At 42.7% G+C, this 21,141-nt stretch overlaps 1 protein-coding gene across 6 annotated transcripts in view; it reads right to left on the bottom strand.

Moving 5' to 3' along the window:
- The window catches only part of MRTFB (myocardin related transcription factor B), a 196,094-nt gene that overhangs the window by 120,975 nt on the left and 53,978 nt on the right, over window positions 1–21,141 (bottom strand). For 5 of the 6 annotated variants that reach the window (XM_074965434.1, XM_074965428.1, XM_074965427.1 and 2 more), the window contains exon 2: window positions 10,327–10,524. The exons of the other annotated variant lie outside the window; for it this stretch is intronic. In XM_074965434.1, the coding sequence (XP_074821535.1) occupies window positions 10,327–10,480 (154 nt within the window). In that variant the 5' untranslated portion in view covers window positions 10,481–10,524. The remainder of the gene's footprint in view (window positions 1–10,326; window positions 10,525–21,141) is intronic. 6 annotated transcript variants of the gene reach the window in all.

The raw sequence follows: 21,141 nt of genomic DNA, 5'->3' as shown, positions 1-21,141 counted from the left end.
TGGCACACTATATACATCTCCCAACATTGAGTAACATATGCATACTCGTCTATTTGGAAACTAAAAGCATACTGACGATAGGGAGCATAAGTCTCCAGACTTGCGCCCAAACTCAGGTCTTTAACATAGACAGTCTGACAAAGCTCGAAAGTCTCTCACTAACAGAAATTGGTTCAATAAAAGATATTACCTCATAGGAAGACACAGACACCCTGTGTCCATGCATTTATTTTATTTTAAGGCTAAGAAGGTGTAGCCAGACAGCCAGCCCCCCCCTCAGACCAGCATTGCTGGAAACACACGGGAGCCAAAACACCAGGGCACTCCAGCACAGCCTTTGAAGCTGAGAGAAGCACAGGTGTGCTGCGACAATGTGCCTCTGGGAACGTATACAACAATTGGGCTCACAGCAGGCAGAGGCGCTGTGACAGACATGGCTCTTAGCCCCTACTAAAACAGCATGATGCACACACACCAACATCCTAGGTGGGAAAATATTTACCCTGATAAAAGAAGTGTCCAGTAGTCGAAACTTATTGTTTCTCCCTTGCAAGTGTGAACTACTCTTGCGAGAGCTGGCGTCACCCCGACAGACCAGCCCCAATTTAGCATAGAAAGGAGAAAGAGAATAAAGGAGTACAGAGGTATAAGTAGGGGACCTACAGCACCATGATTTTTGAGTGCTTTTCACTATCTATCTGCTGGTCAGATAAGTGACAGCCTCCCAAGGCTTCTGCAGCTAAGAGGGTCCCTAAGCCTTGTCCCTTATTCGTCTTTCCGCGGAATTGAGTGACCGATCCTGGCTTGGCACCGCTGGAATCGAGAGATGCAAGGAGGGTAAGAAGCACCCACACCTGATCTCCTATCTTTAGTGTACACATATTTTGAAATAGAGCTCTATACTTTGTTTTCTTTCTTTGGGATTGTAGCTTCAGTTTTGTAACTTGTTTGTGTGTGTAACATCTCTACACTTAAATAAGTAGGCACTAGCAATTTTGTAACCACATGATTAGAATCTAGTTTAATAAATTTTGGTAACCATTTATGCATAAGCCTGACTTGTTTCTCTGGTTTACTGTGAAGCAGCCAACACAATTAAAGAACCTCAGCCGTTTTGGCTGTAAAGCCTGGCCATTAGGTGAGAGTACTAAGAGCCTAGCGTTGAGTTGTGCCGCCTCCACGGGGCAAACTCTTGGGGCACCTGTCAGTCAATCCTGACTGCCCGCTGCGAAGGAGCTCTGAGCTCTAGCAGTTAAAGTCACGGGTGTGGAGAGGCTCTTAGTGCTGCCATTGGGGCACCTGTCAGTCCGTGTTGACTGCCCGCTGCGAAGGAGCTCTGAGCTCTAGCAGTTAAAGTCACGGGTGGTTAGGACCTTGGGGCATCCGTCAGCCTAGCCCGGGCTGCCCGCCGCGAAGGGACAGTGCGTCCTAGCGGTTAAAGTCACGGATGGTATAAACGAGCATAGCTGGCACCTCACCAAACATCCCTGGCCATCGGCTAACAGATTTGGCGTCACGAACAGGATTGTGATATAGGCTGCACTACAGTAACACAATGAAACCAGTCATGATAAACACCACAGAATTCCCTGAGCTAGAGAAAAGTTTGACCCAAGAGGGATGGGGAAATCCTCTGTGGAGCAAAGAACTGCTGGAGAAATATTGGGGAAAACCAGCAGAGATCTGGCAGCATTTCTGTAACTGGAGAACTGCCTGCAAGATGAAGAAAGGGAAAGGAAAAGGTGCTTGTATATGGCTGCTTACTAACATTTGGCAAGCTGCCTGTAAAGATTATCATAGTCTGGCAATAGAATTTAATAGGCTACAACAGGAAAGGGACACACTGCGCAAGGAATGCCAGAATTTAGATACCAGAGTAAGAACACTGAATAGGGATATGGAACATCTTCAGAAAAGATTACTTCCCTTAATTGAGAAAGAAGGGATAGAACGAAGGGAAAAGCTGGAGATTAAAACACGCAGAATCAACCGGGCTAAAGTTGAGACTGCTCTCTGGCTAGACCCTGAGGAATGGGATGGAGATATTTGGGATTCAGCAGATGAGTCCCCCTCCTCTGAGGAGGAAGGTCCCTCTGTAAAATTAAGACCAGCTATCACACAGCACAAATCAGAAGAACATGAGGGAAATTTGAGTGGAGCAGAGCAGGATGAAGAAGGGGATGACAATGATCCATCCACCTCTTCAAAAACAAAAAAGGGAGGTAAAAAGGGAAAAGGGAATAAAGCTCCAACACACTTTACCAAAATTACCACCCGCCAATATACTCCCATGGAGTTAAAAACAATCCAGGGAGATTTTGCTAAAAAGTCTGAGGAAGGTATAATAGAGTGGCTGGTCCGCCTCTGGGACACTGGGGGTGGATATATACGCCTGACAGCCCAAGAAACTGAGCGCCTTAACTTAGGTGCAGGAATATTCCTGGAACATTCAGAGGGGAACACCCCTAAAACACTTTGGTCTCTGGCTTGTCGATGGGCAAGAGGAATTTACCCAGCAGACCGAGATGAACCCACAGTAATGCACTGGACCAACATAGATGAGGTAAAAGCAGCTCTATTAACTGTGGCTGTCATTAGCATGCTTGGCCAAAACCCTCAAGAGTTAAACTATGAAAGTCCATGGGAGGGTCAGGTAAATGTAGATGATCTCAGACCCCTGCTTAAGGGAGCTCCGAGTAACCATAGGGCTATGGCACTGTCCCTTAGAACAGAAGCTGCAGCACATAACAGTACCTTTCGGGCACTGCTAAACCTTCTGGTGTCATACTTTAGAGAATTCGGAGACATCAGAGCACTGACAGGCAAAGCTAAGATGCGTTCACTTCAGGGAAACAAGGGGGCACCATCTAAAGGACATAAAAACAAGCGAGAGCCAACCCAGGAGGAAAAGGAGCTTAGAGCCAAGTTGTGGAGACAATGTCTGGCTTTAGGTTATCCCAGAGAGGTGATAAATGGACTGCCCACAGAGCGGCTAAAATTATTCACCACCTTCAAAAGAGCTGACTGGGAGACAACTAATGCTACTCCCAGTGCACCTCTGCAGCTCTCTCCTCCTCCCCCTCCTACAGACACTCTGTATACTCCATTGCTCCAGCAACTGCAAGAGTTACCAGAGCAGGGAAACTAGCTTGCGGGGGTCAATCTCCTCTCCTAATAAACCAGCTTAAATCCAAAGAGGAGAAAACAACAGCAAAAGACCCCCGGATACATGTAACTGTAAATGACAAACACATTATTCCTTTCTTAATGGACACAGGGGCTCAAATGTCCATGATTAAGCGAGAAAGTTTTCAGGGCTTGCCACTTACTGGCCGAAAGCAGGTACTTGTTACAGGAGTAAATGGCAGTACCATAACTTACCCATTAGTTAAGATAAAACTGGATATCCCATTGCAACCCCAGCATCAGCCCCGAAAATATGAGGTGATTTTGGGCAATGCCAACATACTGGGCATGGACGTTTTAAGAGGAAAGAAGGGAAGGATTAATGGGGAAAGATGGGCTTTTGGAGTCAGTTCTGTTCCTCATGCCACCCACCTGGAAGAGGAAAGCCCTCCCCACTATTCTGTAAACTTACTTAGCAGCGCGCCTGCTCTCCCGCCCTCAACAGTAACAAACATAAAGCAGTATAATGTCCCAGCTGAGGCCATAAGCCCTGTTACTGACCTGATCAAAGATTTGGAACAGCGAGGAATTTTAATTCGTACCCACTCTCGCTTTAATTCTCCTGTGTGGCCCATCAAGAAGCCAAATGGCAAATGGAGACTCACTATAGACTATAGGAAGCTAAACAGTAACACTGGACCATTAACTGCAGCAGTCCCTAGCATAACAGATATTGTAAACACCATACAAACCTGGGATAAACCTTGGCTAGCAGTATTAGATGTAAAGGACATGTTCTTCATGGTCCCTTTGCAACCAGCTGACCAAGAAAGATTTGCTTTTACTTGGAGAGGTGTACAATACACTTTTACCCGAATGCCACAAGGGTTTAAACACTCACCCACTATTTGCCATGGGGCACTGGCAAAGGTCCTAGATGACCTTATACTGCCAGCCAATGTACAAACTGTGCAATACATTGATGACATCTTAATAGGTGGGAAAACCTCAGAAGAGGTACAGGAGGCTATGAATCAAATCAAAGGAGCACTAGAAGCCCTTAATTTAGAGTTACCAGCTGAGAAATGCCAAGGTCCCTCCCAAGAGATAAAATTCTTAGGTACTGTATGGATGGGAGGTAGGAGGTCTGTGCCTAATGACACTGTGCAAGAGCTAAATCAGGCACCCTCCCCTGAAAGTAAAGATCAATTGAGACAGATTTTGGGAACCCTGGGGTTTTGGAGAAAACATGTACCTGGCTTTGCCATTATAGCCAGACCATTGTACAATTTGTTAAAGAAAAGTGCTGCCTGGGAATGGGCTCCTGCCCATGAGGAAGCCCTCAGGCAACTGATAGGGGAGATACACACCTATCAGGCTCTGGGTCCCATACATCCTGAAGCCCCATTCCATTTGTACCTAACTGTGGGAGCCACTGGAATGTCTTATGCTCTCTGGCAAGAAAGTGACACTGCTCCCAGACGACCAATTCAGTTTGGTTCCAAGTCATGGCAAGGGTCACAGGCTAACTACACGCCTTATGAGAAGGTGCTTCTGGCAGCTTACACAGCCTTGAGAGAAACTGAGGAATTAACTCAGGATAAGGACATCACAATTCACACTCCTCTTCCAATCATTAAACCTATATTGGAAGGGAAAGAGTTACCACCTGGTGTAGCACAAAAAATGACTATCCAAAGATGGGCACTTTACATACACCACAGGGTAGGTAGTGCAGACACTGCACAAAACCCCACTATGATTCAGGAATCCCTATGGAAAGTAGGAATGCCTGATGAATACCGCCTACCTCCACAGCAGTCTCCTATTAAGGATGCTGCCCCATTTGATCCTTCTAAGCCTGAGGGAGTATGGTTCACTGATGGCAGTGCCAGGCTGGTTAAAGGAAAATGGAAGGGAAAAGCTGCAGCAGTGCCTGCAGACACCTCTGCAGCACCCCTAACTGCTGAAATTGATGGGTCAGCACAACTTGCAGAATTGGCTGCAATTAAACTGGCCTGTGAAGCAGGAGCCACCGCAGTATATACGGACTCCTATGCGGTATGGGCAGGTGCCACTCAGTGGATCACTAACTGGAAAAATAACCACTGGGAAATAGGAGGTAAACCAGTATGGGGACTGGAATACTGGAAGTGGTTATATCAGCATGCCCTGCAACAACCCCTGTCTATAGGACATGTCTCAGCTCATCAGAGGAATAATACCCCAGCTGCACAGTTAAACAATTTAGCCGATGCAGCTGCCCAGCTCTTTACCACACAAGTAGAATGGGAACGCTTATATTCATGGTTACATGATAATTTAGGACACACAGGAAGTGATGAGTTAGTTCGGCAAGCACATATCAGGGGGTGGCCTATCACCCACAGACAGGCTAGAGACCTGGTGCAAGCCTGCACTATTTGTGCTGAGACTAGAAAACATATAGCAGAAGGACAAAGATTTGCCAGGCTAAGAGATGGGAAAACACTATGGGCAACCTGGCAGGTCGACTATGTCGGACCACTGCCCACTACAAGGCAGAGGTGGAAATACATCTTGACTGGGGTAGAAATTGTTTCAGGGATTGGTTTTGCATATCCAACCCGATTGGCAACAGGGTTGTCCACAATTATGGGACTAAACCGCTTAACAGCAATTGTCCCAATGCCTCAAGAAATCCAATCAGATAATGGTTCGCATTTTAAGAATAAACTTATAAGGGAATGGACCCTTAACCATGGAGTCCAATGGACCTTCCACCTTCCATATCGACCTCAATCTAATGGCATGGTCGAGCGCTGGAATGGGTTGCTAAAGAATCACTTGAAGCCTACTGATGGCACATGGGGAGACAGACTGGACGAAGTGGTGCAGAGATTAAACAACAGACAGACTCCTACAGGAAGTCTAATCAGCAGGGGATTCTTCCCTACAGGGAAAGCTATCTCCCCTGCCAGAACACCACTGCACAGTTCCAAGTATGCTCCCGGAGACACTGTTGTGATTAAACACCCAGCCCTGGGAACCCTTACCTGCGTTTTGCACGCCTATAAAGAGAAAGGTGTATGGAGTGCCTTAAATGCTGATAAAAGGCTAATAACCATTACAGAGGCTTGGATCGCATCCAAGACCGGCTGACCATGTGATTTATTGCAGGAATGGTCCCATGGTTCCGAGCAACCTGCCAGCTAACCTGTCAGCAAAATGGACCATGCAGCAGACCTGTTTGATCACTAGAGACTACTATGGACTGTTGATATATTTGCCATTACTTATAATAGCAGGTGTAATTTTTGCTTTTGGTTTTAAAATAAGTTTTTTAGCTAGACCACGACCCACCAGAGATATGTTCCTGCAAGCCCTCATGATCCTTCTGTTGGCTCCAGTCACCTTGGCAATACCAGAACATCCTCTTCGGGGAGCAATCCAAACCATCGCCTCAGCTGCTGGTGCTACAAATTGCTGGATGTGCACCTTGCTAGATTCAACCAATGGACTGGGAATTGAATTTGTACCACTCAGCCTAAATGATTGGTGGAACAAAAGCAACATCTTTCAGTGGGGACCAGTATGGTACACCAACAACCCTCGCACTGACTCGGGGGAGGTGGGACAATGGCATCGCACTGTTTGGGGACGGCCTGTGAAATATGTAACGGGATCATCTAAAGAAGTTTATGTAAATCATTCAGGGCAAATAGAGCAAGATGTGGTTGCTATTAAAGGTGCAGTTAAAATTTTACATGCAGTGGCTGAGAATGGACAAACCTCATGGATGCAATGGTTAGCTCAACACTTGGGATTTTCCCTCTCCCCGTTTTTACATTCGGTTGTAAATACTGTTTTAACCATTTTAATTATTGTAATTGTTTTTTGTGTAACTTTATGTATTATGAAGCGTTTGATTCAAACTGCTCTTTCCTCCACACAAATCAGATACCTAGAGCTAAAAAGGGATCCTAACCAATTCCGCGAACCCTCATCCTCTAATTTGGTTGTTGGGTATTTCTAGATTTCCCCAAGGAGGGCAAGAGGTGCTGGCATCACCGCCACCTTGCAATCTGGGATGTAGTGTGGTGCATCAGGGGGTGGAATGTAGCCAGACAGCCAGCCCCCCCCTCAGACCAGCATTGCTGGAAACACACGGGAGCCAAAACACCAGGGCACTCCAGCACAGCCTTTGAAGCTGAGAGAAGCACAGGTGTGCTGCGACAATGTGCCTCTGGGAACGTATACAACAATTGGGCTCACAGCAGGCAGAGGCGCTGTGACAGACATGGCTCTTAGCCCCTACTAAAACAGCATGATGCACACACACCAACATCCTAGGTGGGAAAATATTTACCCTGATAAAAGAAGTGTCCAGTAGTCGAAACTTATTGTTTCTCCCTTGCAAGTGTGAACTACTCTTGCGAGAGCTGGCGTCACCCCGACAGACCAGCCCCAATTTAGCATAGAAAGGAGAAAGAGAATAAAGGAGTACAGAGGTATAAGTAGGGGACCTACAGCACCATGATTTTTGAGTGCTTTTCACTATCTATCTGCTGGTCAGATAAGTGACAGCCTCCCAAGGCTTCTGCAGCTAAGAGGGTCCCTAAGCCTTGTCCCTTATTCGTCTTTCCGCGGAATTGAGTGACCGATCCTGGCTTGGCACCGCTGGAATCGAGAGATGCAAGGAGGGTAAGAAGCACCCACACCTGATCTCCTATCTTTAGTGTACACATATTTTGAAATAGAGCTCTATACTTTGTTTTCTTTCTTTGGGATTGTAGCTTCAGTTTTGTAACTTGTTTGTGTGTGTAACATCTCTACACTTAAATAAGTAGGCACTAGCAATTTTGTAACCACATGATTAGAATCTAGTTTAATAAATTTTGGTAACCATTTATGCATAAGCCTGACTTGTTTCTCTGGTTTACTGTGAAGCAGCCAACACAATTAAAGAACCTCAGCCGTTTTGGCTGTAAAGCCTGGCCATTAGGTGAGAGTACTAAGAGCCTAGCGTTGAGTTGTGCCGCCTCCACGGGGCAAACTCTTGGGGCACCTGTCAGTCAATCCTGACTGCCCGCTGCGAAGGAGCTCTGAGCTCTAGCAGTTAAAGTCACGGGTGTGGAGAGGCTCTTAGTGCTGCCATTGGGGCACCTGTCAGTCCGTGTTGACTGCCCGCTGCGAAGGAGCTCTGAGCTCTAGCAGTTAAAGTCACGGGTGGTTAGGACCTTGGGGCATCCGTCAGCCTAGCCCGGGCTGCCCGCCGCGAAGGGACAGTGCGTCCTAGCGGTTAAAGTCACGGATGGTATAAACGGGCATAGCTGGCACCTCACCAAACATCCCTGGCCATCGGCTAACAGATGGTACACCACCTTTCTCCTTATGTACTTTTATACCATACTTCTGAATCATTAATAAATGGCTTGCTTTGGCCAACTTCCCTGGTTAAATAAAAACTGACACAAAATTTATAATTCCAATTTGGAAACTGAATATTCCCAATATTTACCAAAATGAGTTGAAAAACAAGTATTTAAGACAAATCTGCCAAGTAGAAAAAGATGATGAGCAACATATTTGTGAGGTCCAACATGTTTTAAAATAATTATGACTCCATTTTATAGTGAACACTAACGTACATATTGATTCAAACCTAACTCTTCCTATGCTTACTGTAGCAGTGGAAACACATTTCTACTAAGCTGCCATGCCAATATAAACAATGAGGAAAGATACTGGAAACATTCCTAAAACGTAAACCTCATTTTCCCTACAACGTTCATCCTTAAACTAGTCTGTGAAATAATCTTTTTACTTTAAAAACCTCAAGTTTAAACACCTCTAATTTTTCAACAAAAAATAATTATTTGGAATAACTATCTTCAGTTGTTTGGTAATGTTACTATGTCCCCGGGGAGAAAACATACATTTGATTAACTCATACTTTCACTTTGTATTTGTTGAGGATTATATCTTTCATTCATGTAAACAAAGAGCCACAGTTTATGTGCATTGGCCAACATTTTCAAGATTGGGTGTTTAAAATTAGGCCATTTGCAATGGTAAATGAAGTTGTTCAAGACACATTTCACAACAAATAAAAATAACATTCATACTTTAATATAAAAAACAATGAGGAGTACTTGTGGCACCTTAGAGACTAACAAATTTATTTGGGCATAAGCTTCCTTGGGCTAAAACCCACTTCATCGGATACATGCAGTGGAAAATACAGTAGGAAGAGCTATATAAAGAGAGAACATGACAAAATGGGTGTTGCCATACCAACTGTAACGAGACCAATTAATTAAGGTGGGCTATTATAAGCAGCAGAAAAAAAAACTTTTGTAGTGATAATCAGGATGGCCCATTTCAAACAGTTGACAAGAAGGTGTGAGTAACAGCAGGGGGAAAAAATTAGCATGGGGAAATAGTTTTTACTTTGTGTAATGACCCATCCACTCCCAGTCTTTATTCAAGCCTAATTTAATGGTGTCCCGTTTGAAAATTAATTCCAATTCTGCAGTTTCTCATTGGAGTCTGTTTTTGAAGTTTTTTTTGTTGGAGAATTGCAACTTTTAGGTCTGAAATTGAGCGACCAGGGAGGTGGTTGAAGTGTTCTCTGACTGGTTTTTGAATGTTATAATTCTTGATGTCTGATTTGTGTCCATTTATTCTTTTGCGTAGATTTTTGTCCGGTTTGGCCAATGTACATGGCAGAGGGGCATTGTTGGCACATGATGGCATATATCACTAATGTGATAAAGAATACTACAAAATACTACAGAATCACTACAAAAGTTTTTTTTTTCTGCTGCTAATAATAGCCCACCTTAATTAATAGGTCTCATTACAGTTGGTATGGCAACACACATTTTTTCATGTTCTCTGTGTATATATATCTTCCTACTGTATTTTCCACTGCATGCATCTGATGAAGTGGGTTTTAGCCCACGAAAGCTTATGCCCAAATAAATTTGTTCGTCTCTAAGGTGTCACAGGTGGTACTCCTTTTTTTTGCTGATACAGACTAACACGGCTACCACTCTGATACTTTAATATGGTTGTCGGACACATAAATGGAGAGGATTAACAAATATTTCACTTGAGGAAAGTAAACAATTAAAAACATTATTACCTCCACTTATAAAAATACACATTTCTTCATGACAGAGCAGGGAGGTCCTGCCTCTAACCTGTTGTACTCACCATTCTTTCGTTCGTTGAGGGGAGGTAAGTACTGACTAGGCTGCAATGAGAGTTCCTGAAACTCATGAGCAACTGCTTCACTATGAGGACTAGGAACAAGATTTGTTAGTGATCCTGAATCATCCTCAGTGTCTGCTGTCCTTAAGTGGTCCATTGTGTCCAGGCAGCTGGCCTCTTAATTACAGCACGCTGATGAATCTGGTAAGAAAAAAAGGGAAAAATATAAAGACAGAATGCAACTATATGCATATGTTCAGTAGAATAATTATTTAATGCTTAAGATGTTATGAGACTTTGAATATTTTATCACAAAAGACAAATCTGAAGATCTCCCTCATAAAACCTTCTTGATACCAAATAAATAAAAACAATGGTGAAGAGTTCCTTAATACAAAGCTCGAACACAATGGTTCTCAATTCGTGGTCCCTGGACTAGTGATTGTCTGCCGAACATTTCCTGGTGGTCTGTGAAAGTGATAGGTGACGTGGTGGTGGTCTGCCTCCTGGTTTTCAGTTGCTAAATTTAAAAAAGCTAAAATAGATATAAAATACTTTCCTAACATTACTTTTCCACACGAACAATTTCTGTAGCTGCTACAGGAATGTTTCACAATTGAAAAGAAGATGGAAGACTGTCCACGCAAAACTCCATATTGAAGTCATGGTCCACACTTCGAAAGAGGTTGAGAATCCCTAGTCTAAGATATTGCTTCTTACATACCCCACAGATTTTGTATCTATAAAGATTTATCGCATTGTCAATTATGCTTTGACTTTTTGTAAAGGAGACATTCAAAGGATTTTTTAAAAAGTTGCTTAAGGTTTAAAAGTTCTCCCCACTTTTTTTTTTTTTTTGGCTGTTTTATGATGTATAAAAAAGCAGAATTTGTTTTTCTGCTTCTTATTTGACTGGGACCATGTCTACGTTACAAACTTTGGTCAACACAAATTACATCAGCGTAAGCCGCCAAAGTTTGTATATTGCTCAGGTGCATGCACACTTGTGTCAGCGCTGCACATACTCACCAGGAGCGCTTGTGTCAATGCAAAGTGCAGTACACCATAGTCGGTATCCCAGTGTGTCATGTGCCACCATCTGGCACAACGCCTTTTGGGAAATTTTCACAGTGTGCTGTGGGATAGAAATGACTTGCCATGGGATCTCTGGGAGCTATGAGTCAGCTTCTCAGCATGCAATATTCTCCATCTTATAATGCCATTCATATCCCATAATTTTTGTGCCTTTTTTTAAAAAACCCCACAAACTCAAACAGCACTTTTTGGTGTCTGTTATTTCTGATAGAAGCCTGCAGAGCTCTGCACTGTTCTCATGAACTTTGCAAATACAGGATGCAGAATTTTCCTGTATTTGCAGATGTACAAGTACTGTAAAGATGGGACACGATGATTTCTTCAAGGACTGTTTTCTAAGGAACACAGGGAAAAATAATTCAAGGTTGTTGTTGGCATGTATGGAGCAGCTACAGACCGTGCAGCATCACTTCTGGGTCAAATAAACTAGCACTGACTGGGGGGATTACATCATAATGGAGGTTTAAGATGACAGAACAGTGGCTGGAGAGCTTTCAGATGAAAAAGGCCACATTACTGGATCTGTGTGCTGAGTGTGTCCCAGCTCCCTAGCACAGGGACACCAGAATGAGAGCTGCATTAACAGTAGAGAAGCGAGTGGTGAGATCATTTTGGAGTTGGAAAATCCACAGTGGCTGCCGCTGTCATGCAAACGTGTAGGGCCATTAATCATCTCCTGCTATGCAGGACTGACATTCTCAGCAATATGCTGGACATAGTGGTGGATTTGCAGCAATGGGGTTCCCAAAGTGGGGCTGGGCAACAGACGGCATAACTACTCCTATTTTGACACCAGTACACCTTGCCACAGAGTACACCAACAGAAAGGGCTACTTTTCTATGGCTATGCTGTAGCATTCATGCAAGTTCATGCACTTGGCAAAATTCAGGGCACACCCGGAGTGTTGTGTAGGAGCAGTGCACACACGGCTCCTCTCAAGGGCATGAACCTTGGAATCTCGCCCAGATGACATGAACCGTGGGAAGCCTCCCAGGACTGGGCTCAAGGCCCGAGAGCAAGGAATGCGGTAGATAGAAATTGGTAAATAAGAATATTATACAAAGCCAGTGTATTCCTTTTATCTGTTGGAGTATGTAATGCGCGGGGGGAGAGAGAAATAAAGGAGAGGGTGGAAAAGCTGACAGGCAGACCAGCCCGTCGGCAGACCAGCCTGCTTGCTTGCTTAAAGCATGTCCTGTCTTGTATTTGAACCGCAACACTACGCAAACACTGGTGGATCACTGGGGACGTTTCACCGATATCAGTGTTTGCTAGTCAGGAAAGTGCCTGATGCTCACTTTAAGAATGCAGGACTGTTCAGCAAGCTGCAAGCAGGAACATTATTTCCCGACTGGCAAATTACCATGGGTGATATTGAAATGCCTATAGTGATTCTGGTGACCCAGCCGTTGCTCCCGGGCTCATGAAGCCATGCAGTGGCCACCTTGACAATACCAAGAAAAGATTCTACTACCAGAACAGCAGATGCAGAATGACTGTTGAATGTGCTTTTGGTAGACTGAAGGGAGACTGTGGTGTTTACTCACTAGACTGGATCTTAGTGAAAAAAATATCCCCATAGTTATAGCTGCCTGTTGTGTCCTGAATAATAGCTGTGAGGCAAAAGGGAAAAATTGCCATCAGGGTAGAGGGAGGAAGTGGATCAGCTGCCTTCTGACTTTGAACAGCCAGACACAATGGCCATTTCAAGAGCCCAACGTGGCGCTAGTGGGTTGAGGGGGGCTTTGAAAGGGCACTTTAACCAGCCAACCAAAGTAGCATTCTGTGCTGGACTGTTCTCTGGGCCTGGAGCTTTGGGTGCTGATCAGAACAGTGTACTACTTGCTGTACATTTATTAATATGACTATTTTCCTGAACCTAAGAATTATGTGTTGCTTGCTATACATTTACAAGTACTGTTTGCTTTGAGTAGGGCTATGCATTCTGCAATATTTACTGTGAACTAAAAACGATAATTTGATTCTCCAAAAATAGAACTTTACTGAGTGGGGGAAAACAGTGTAGAAAAACAATGAGCAAAAAATACAGGCAATGTAATACACATTTTTAACATAAATTAACAGAGTGGAACTTTAAAATTGGAAAGGGAGTAAATATTTTGGTCCATTTGTGTGCAAAAATGTAGTCCATTGTGGCTACCCATGCATCAGCTGTGGTCCTCACAGGTCAGTGTATAACAATATGTGATTTTCCCTGCTGTCCCTTGCCATGGAGTGATAGGGATAAGGATGTGGCCTGTGATGCCACATTGTATGTTGGGTTGTGTTGGGAACGGCAACCATGTAGTTTCCAAAGACTGCAAAGGCAGGGAGTCTGGGATTTTTGGACCTATAGGTCAACCATAGTCTGCAGCATTTGGGTTTTCTGCCTGAGAAGACCCATTGTGTCCTGGTGCATCTCCCTCTCCTTTTCCTGCTGGGTTTCTTGGGCCTCTCTCTTGTCCTCACTTTACTTCTCCATGCTGTTGGTCATACTGGCCATCCAAGCTCTTTGCTCATGGTCCAGTGTATCACTAGCTTGCAGGATCTCAGAGAACACATCCTCCCTAGTCCTCTTCCAACTCCTCCTCATCAGGGTCAGGCATTCTGTGGGTGTAGAAGGTGGGCACCTCTCAAGGCTGCCATGCCAAATGCTGCTGATGAAAACAGACAGATGTGCAATTGGATTTACAGTCATCACGGAAAGGGAAAAATAAGTTTCAAAACTTCCTTCCCTTATTCCCATAAACACTTTTAATAAGAAATGCTTATTGACACTACAGCTTTGGAGTACCATGCCATAGTGAGTATGGTCTGCGCCAGGGGCAACGGAGGGAAGGCTGTTCTGTTGCATGAAGGTATAACATTTCAGCCCTTATTCCAAGGGTATGAGTATAGGGAAATGGCATTGAACACGGGCACTATTTTCTACAGGTGATAGTGGTTTTAGCTGATACCTTACTTCTGAGGGTCACAAAGACACAGAGAACACAACTGCTACTGGCATCATGAAGCCACCCAGGCTCATATACTGCTTGCCTGTTTACTGCAACGGTTCCAGTCGAACTCATTGCAGAGTGGTGTAAAAAGGGTACTACCGCAGAGGAATAAATAAGGCAGCCATCCACAGAAACTTTTGGGAAAGCATTGCAAAGTATCTCCATGACAGTTTCACCAAGATGTTTCAGAAGAACAAAATGTACATAAACCAAGTGTTCCGTATGCCCCCCCCAACCCAACAGGAGAATGAAAAGCAGATGCCAACTCTATCTCTGTTTGTTCTACCTCTATCTCTTCTTTTATGAGTAAAACAATGAAAAGTTGATAACTTTGTCTTGTTAACTTGGGCTGGGCACCAACTTTAAATTCAAACATGATAAGGAAAAATGCATGCACACACGTACCAGAGTTTCCTTTCCCTTCATCAGGCTCCTCCACACTTGCATGGTGGAAATGGCTAGGTGGTGAGCCTCAAATGGGTCCTGCCTTGTTGGACGGCTGGAACCCACTGTGGTGTCTCCTTCTTCCTCACAGTTCACAGCCAGGGTCTGTCTCCTCAGAGATATCCACAGTGTTATGCAGGGTGCTGGTGAGGTCTCCATCAAGAATGGCATGTAGCTCATTGTAAAAGTGGCAGATCTGCAGCTCAGCACCAGATCTATTGTTAGCTCCCCAGCCTTGTAGTATGCCTGGGAAAGTTTCTTCATTTCACAAGGCACTGCTGCTGATCCCTGTCATACCCCTTTTCCTGCATCCCCTGGGCAATCTAGTCATAGATCTCCACATTTCTATGGCTGGTCTCTAGTGGTGCTTGCACAGACTCTCTTCCCCACAGACCCAATGCCTCCTGCCTACTCCAGGCAGGAACATGTCTAGTGTGTGGAGTTGGCATGGTTGGTTGAGCAGTTGCAGACAAGGGAGAGCTCCTAGGTGTGCTCACTAAGGTGGGCGACCGAGGACAAGGAATTTCAAAAACACAAACAGGGTTTTAAAAGCGGGGGTGCGTGGCTTCCGGTCTCTGTGACCCCCAAGCAGTGGAGTTGCCACCTGTGACCAGAGCGGTCACTGTCATACAGAATGGGGCATGGTGGGACAGCTACTGGAGGACTGTTGAGGTCAATACAGGTCATAGAGCATCTATGCTCACTGTGTCAACCTCAGTAGGTCAACCATGGCTCTATATTGTTCAAGGAGGTGGTTTTACTGCATCACTGTAACGAGGCACTTACATCAGCTGGAAACAAATTTAAGTGTAGACTCATGCACAAATATGTCATTGCAAGGCAACTTACATCAACCTAACTTTTTAGTATAGACAAGGCCTTAGAAACTATAAGCATGTCCACTCTGAGTCTTCCCTGGATTTGCTGGAGGAATTCTTGGAGGGTGGGGAGCGGGGTGACGGGGGCGAGGGCTCAGATGTTTACTGTGAGCTCTTACATCTTTATTGAAGGAACAGGACAATGAAACTTTTATCAAGACAACCTTTCGGCCAAGTGCTTATTACACAGTGGAGTAAAGTAGGCATTAACAAAAAAAAAAGTTTTAAATAGGCTGACTAAAAATTCCTTTCTCTCACAATTGCTCAGCTTTCAGTTTCTTGCTGTGTCATAATTTTCTTATCCCAGCATAGAACGTACCAGAAGAGACAACAGAATTTCCAATGTAAAAGAATATGAAGAAAAAAATAGTTTTAAACCAAACCCACTCATGCTATTTTACATAATAAAGAAGTACAACAGGACTTTTTCTCTTTCCAGCACATCTTTAGAGGATGCTCCTTATATTTGGAATGATGCTTGGAAATCTCATGAACTGAAATCTTCCCCCACTGTACTACTTTGAATGATAGTCAAATGGTAACCGCTGCTATCATTAAAATTCCTAAACCAGTTTCCATTATACCCCCGCATTTTCTTAACTCTGAACTTTCTAAAACTGCCACTTTTGGACTCTCTCTCTAAATATATATATTTAAAGTTGAGCAAAATCCCTTTAGACTTTCTTGAGTTCTGAAAAGGTGAGAAAATACAGACTTATGCCATTTTAATACACTGTTACTACACTTTTTTCCCCACATAGAACTCAAAACCAGCTGAACACTGAAACTTGATCTGTGCATAGTTTTCAGTGAGAAGTTCAAGTTCAGAAAAAACAGCTGGGTAATAATGTTATTGGGCATTAAAAAAATCACTAACTTCTTTGAGCATCAGTGCATATTCTCCATCCCCAGCTTCACAGATACATTGTGTACTGCTAGCTGGTGACACCATAGAGCATGAGAGCCTAAAATTCCTATGAAAATTGTAGTGGATCCTATTTTAGTGAGCACACAGACTTAAAATACTTAAAACTGATTCTCCTTTGTAAGCAGCCTATGTTAAATAAAGGTGAGTTAACTCCACTCTGATAGCCTGGAGTGTGTGATAGGTTTTTTGGAGGATATTGTCCAAATTAAAAGTAACTCCTCTTCTTAAGAACAAAAACAGGAGGAAAAAAATCTTTTATTAGAAGTGATATAACACTTCACATCCTCAAAACACTGTTTAAGAGTTAGCAAATGAATCCCCCGTAGCTCTCTCTCTTATGGAGAAAACTGTAGGTATGAAAAACTACAGATTCAACAATTTTATGGTGACTGCAGCAGCTACTCATTGAACAATATTCTGCAAATGCTAAACTTTCATCTGAAAAATAAATTAGGAGTCCAATCCAACAGAAACATAAGATCCAATCCTGAAAAAAAAGTCACCTGGACAGACTCCCGTGGCTATGACAAGTCCCCATGAAGTCAAAGGGGCACTCTAGAAGCATAGTAGTCCACCCTAGTTTCTTTTTTGCATAGAACCAGCAGTATCCAAGCAAATAACAGAAGAAGCAAAGGTTGCAATTCACCACAACTCTATTCATGCTGTTCACCTCAATGAAGCATAGCTGCCAAGTTCCATTGAACTACATGTGGCATTTTATGGAATTTTTAATGTGTTTTGCATATTTCCAATAAAACTGTATACAATCTACTTTCAACTTTCAAAAAAAAAAAAAAAAGTGCCAATTTAGCACTGGTGAAAAGCAACCTCGGTGAATGAAGCCCTCTGTTTATCTAAAGAGTCAGCCTTCTCATACATGCTGCCAGCATGTATCAACCTTAATCATGTGAACTGATCCTTGTAATGAGGATTATAGCTCATCAGAGAACAATGGTAATTTTTTTCCCCTTTCAGAACCTTAAATCAAACTGAAATCATTACAGTGCTTCATACTGTGTGAGAAACTCCCGAAGGAAAAGGGGGTGACAAGTAGATAATGGGACACATGGGAGCAATGAGGAAAGCAGGCTCATCAGGAAATGGGAGCTTATAGGGAAGGCACTGACACAGGAGCTAATTTGGGGAGAGGAGAGCTAAAGGGGGCAAGTGGGAAACTCAGGAGCTAATGGGGATAAAGGGAACCAGGAACCTCCAAGAGCCATGGTGGAAGAGGGTCTACTAGAGGTGATAGGTTGGGGACAGGTATAGAATTTGACTGGCTGCATAGATTAAGCTAATGGGAATCAAGGAAATGGGGACCTCAACTCACCTTCCTCCCACATCATCAACTGACCACCACAGTTTGTGTTAACTGACAGATTTAGCAGAGGCATTTGGAACACCATGGGCTGTGGAAACAATTACAGGAAGTCCTCTCCTCTGTGCTCCTCTCCCATATTAACTTACTTTTACATGATTGGCAGCTTTTATTCAGACTTATATGAAAACAAAAGATGGGATGATAAATAACTTTTGAATTTCAGAGTCTGCAGTGCTCCCATGTCAGAGTTAACACTGTGTAAAGGAAGCTCTAACAGCAGCTATCCTCCCTGTAACAAGATTTTACTTTGAAAGCTTCAGTTTTTCACAATTTGATTCCCTTGGACCTTCTTCCTTTTGTGTGTGCTTACATTATAAAAGATTCTGACCAATTAACTTCATTTGAATTAATCACATAAGTAATTACTAATGTGCTTTCACATCCAGTACCTGTCAGTTTTAAACAGGTGGAATGTCTTGTGATTAAGACATAAGACTGGGAACTCGGAGATTGGGCTCATACACCCAACTCTGTCACAGACATCCTCTGACAGTTTGGGCAAGTCCCTTCATGTCTATGCACCTCAGTTTACCCATCTGTAAAATGGGGTGTGCAATTTATCTCACCAGGGAATTATGAGTAACTCACTAGTGCTTGTAAAATGCTATCTAGCTATTCTATATTAACCTTGTCACTGGAATATCTGAACACTTTTCTATCCTTATATGGAAAGTACTGTAGAAGTGCTAAATATTACTATTATTGAAATATTTACATAAATCATAATTTGGTATTCCTTAAGTACTAAGATGTCATCATACTATTGTGATAAAACAAAACTATTCCTAATCCAAAAATCCATGAATGTGTTTTAAAACAAACAAAAAACAACAGAAAAACCTATCCTCACATGTAACAATGTCATTTGACAATTTATTAATCTAATTTTCTCATAATAAAACAGATTAGGGGGTGTGAAGGGGAAGAAGCGGAAAATTAGTACCACCAGCTTTGTTACAATTGAACTGTGCGGAGACCCAAAAATTAATACTGTAATTTCATTTCACAACCTGTAAAGAGGAAATATACAAAGGGAATTTTACTTTTATGGAGGAAAATTTCCTAGTGAAAGAAAATAATATGTCAGATATCTATCTACAAGTTCCACCATCTTCAAAAGGTCAAGTAGAGCTCAACTCCTTTATATGTTAGTACATTTCCCGCCCCCCCTCCCAATGTTTAAAAGCTCAGGAGTATTTGAGATTATACGGGTCAAAGGGTGACACTGGCACTTTAAGAAAGAGCTGCCAAAGAACGGGGGACTGTAGAAGTTCCTGGAAGGAAGCTGTAGATGGTTTCTGAAGGAAGGCTGAAGGCAGGGAAGAAGCAAGAGGGGTTTACTGGCTGACCTCCCCAAGCCAGAGATCCAGGGCCAGAGGACTGAAGACCAGAGAGCAGCAGAGGGAGTTGCCTGCTGATGTCTAAACTGGAGAGCCAAAGCCATGGACTGGAGAGTGCTGAAGGCAGTGATGAAACAGGGTTTATCCACTGACATCTCCATGCTGGAGAACTGGACCCGTCCCATAGGAACAGTGAGAAGGCCTAAGGGATGCTCCCCTGGCAAGGATGATTTCCGAGTAGAGAGGCTATCAGGGTTCCTGTTGGGAAGAATGGGGTTGTACTCCAGCTGGAAGGGTTGAAGTTGCTGTCCTGGCAGAGGGACAGAAAAGGACTGATAAGGATCCTAGGTGTGGTGGAAGATGCCACAGTATGGTTTGTTCTTTGTAAATGGATTACAGGATGTGCAATTTTAAGGACTATATACACCTTGATTATAAATGGATTATTTGGGGGATTTTTATGGACTATTTTGCATGAGGTTTTTGCAATAAACTGGCCCCAAGGAGGATATTATTGAGTCAAAAGAGAATGTTATGGAGTCCTTGGAGTATCTGAGAGAGACAACTGAGGCAGGTGCACCAGTCATTCCGTGACCTGCAGCAGGAAGGCACTCCAGGCAGGGCTGCCAAACGAGAATACAGTGAAATCCATCTTCATATTGCTTAACAATCCTAAAGCTTAAGGAAAGTCGAAAAGGGCTAAAACATATAATTTCATGTTAAAAACTATGTGGAAATGGACTGTTTTTCTACTTCAGTGAGTTCATGCTGATATGCAGCAAAAGTATTCTTAATTCTTTAAGGATACTTTACCTTTTATATTTATACATTTACACTAATATATTTTTCTAAAGGAAATTCCTTTATAAAATACACAAATCCACTAAAGAACATCAAAGGATACCTTGAATAGCTCCACTATAAAAAATGAAATGTAACTCATCCCACAATACATATCTAACAATAATGGGGCACCAGTAATTAATATTAAAATCTTTGTTCCTAGGCAAAATTTGAGTAAAAGGCTTTTGCAATAAAGAACTAGGTCGGTGTGGGGAGGGAGCAATCCCACTTCCTAACTAAAGGTAGGACATGAAGTCCCTGCACAGTTTTCTTGATATGGCATGATGTAGCTGCTGTGACTTGTAGGCTCTAAAGTTTTAAAGTTTTACATTGTTTTATTTTTGAATGCAGTTATTTTTTGTACTTAATTCTATATTTGTAAGTTCAACTTTCATGATAGAGATTGCACTATAGTACTTGTATCGTGTGAATTGAAAAATACTATTTCTTTTGTTTTTTACAGTGCAAATATTTGTAATAAAATAATATAAAGTGAACACTGTACACTTTGTAGTCTGTGTTGTAACTGAAATCAATTTATTTGAAAATGTAGAAAATATCCAAAAATACTTAAATAAATGATATTCTATTATTGTTTAACAGTGCGATTAATTGTATGATTAATCGTGATTAATTTTTTAATCACGAGATTAATCGTGATTAATTTTTTTAATCGCTTGACAGCCCTAATTATAAGACATAAAATATGCAGCCTTAACTTTAAATTTCTTGGGTTTAATAACTTTATCTAAGGCAATATTTACACACAGAAAATATACTGCTTTCACCATACCAGTACAACCCCCCAGCATGGATGCAGCTAGACCTGTAGACCTTGTATGACAAGGGGGCTAAGTTACATCAGTATAAGGCACATCAATATAATTATTTTGGTATTTAAAAAAAAAA

Source organism: Natator depressus, chromosome 10 (genome assembly GCF_965152275.1).
Source record: "Natator depressus isolate rNatDep1 chromosome 10, rNatDep2.hap1, whole genome shotgun sequence".
Classification (NCBI taxonomy): domain Eukaryota; kingdom Metazoa; phylum Chordata; order Testudines; family Cheloniidae; genus Natator; species Natator depressus.
The sequence above is the reverse complement of the archived record's forward strand: the minus strand, read 5'-3'. Positions and strand labels throughout refer to the sequence as shown.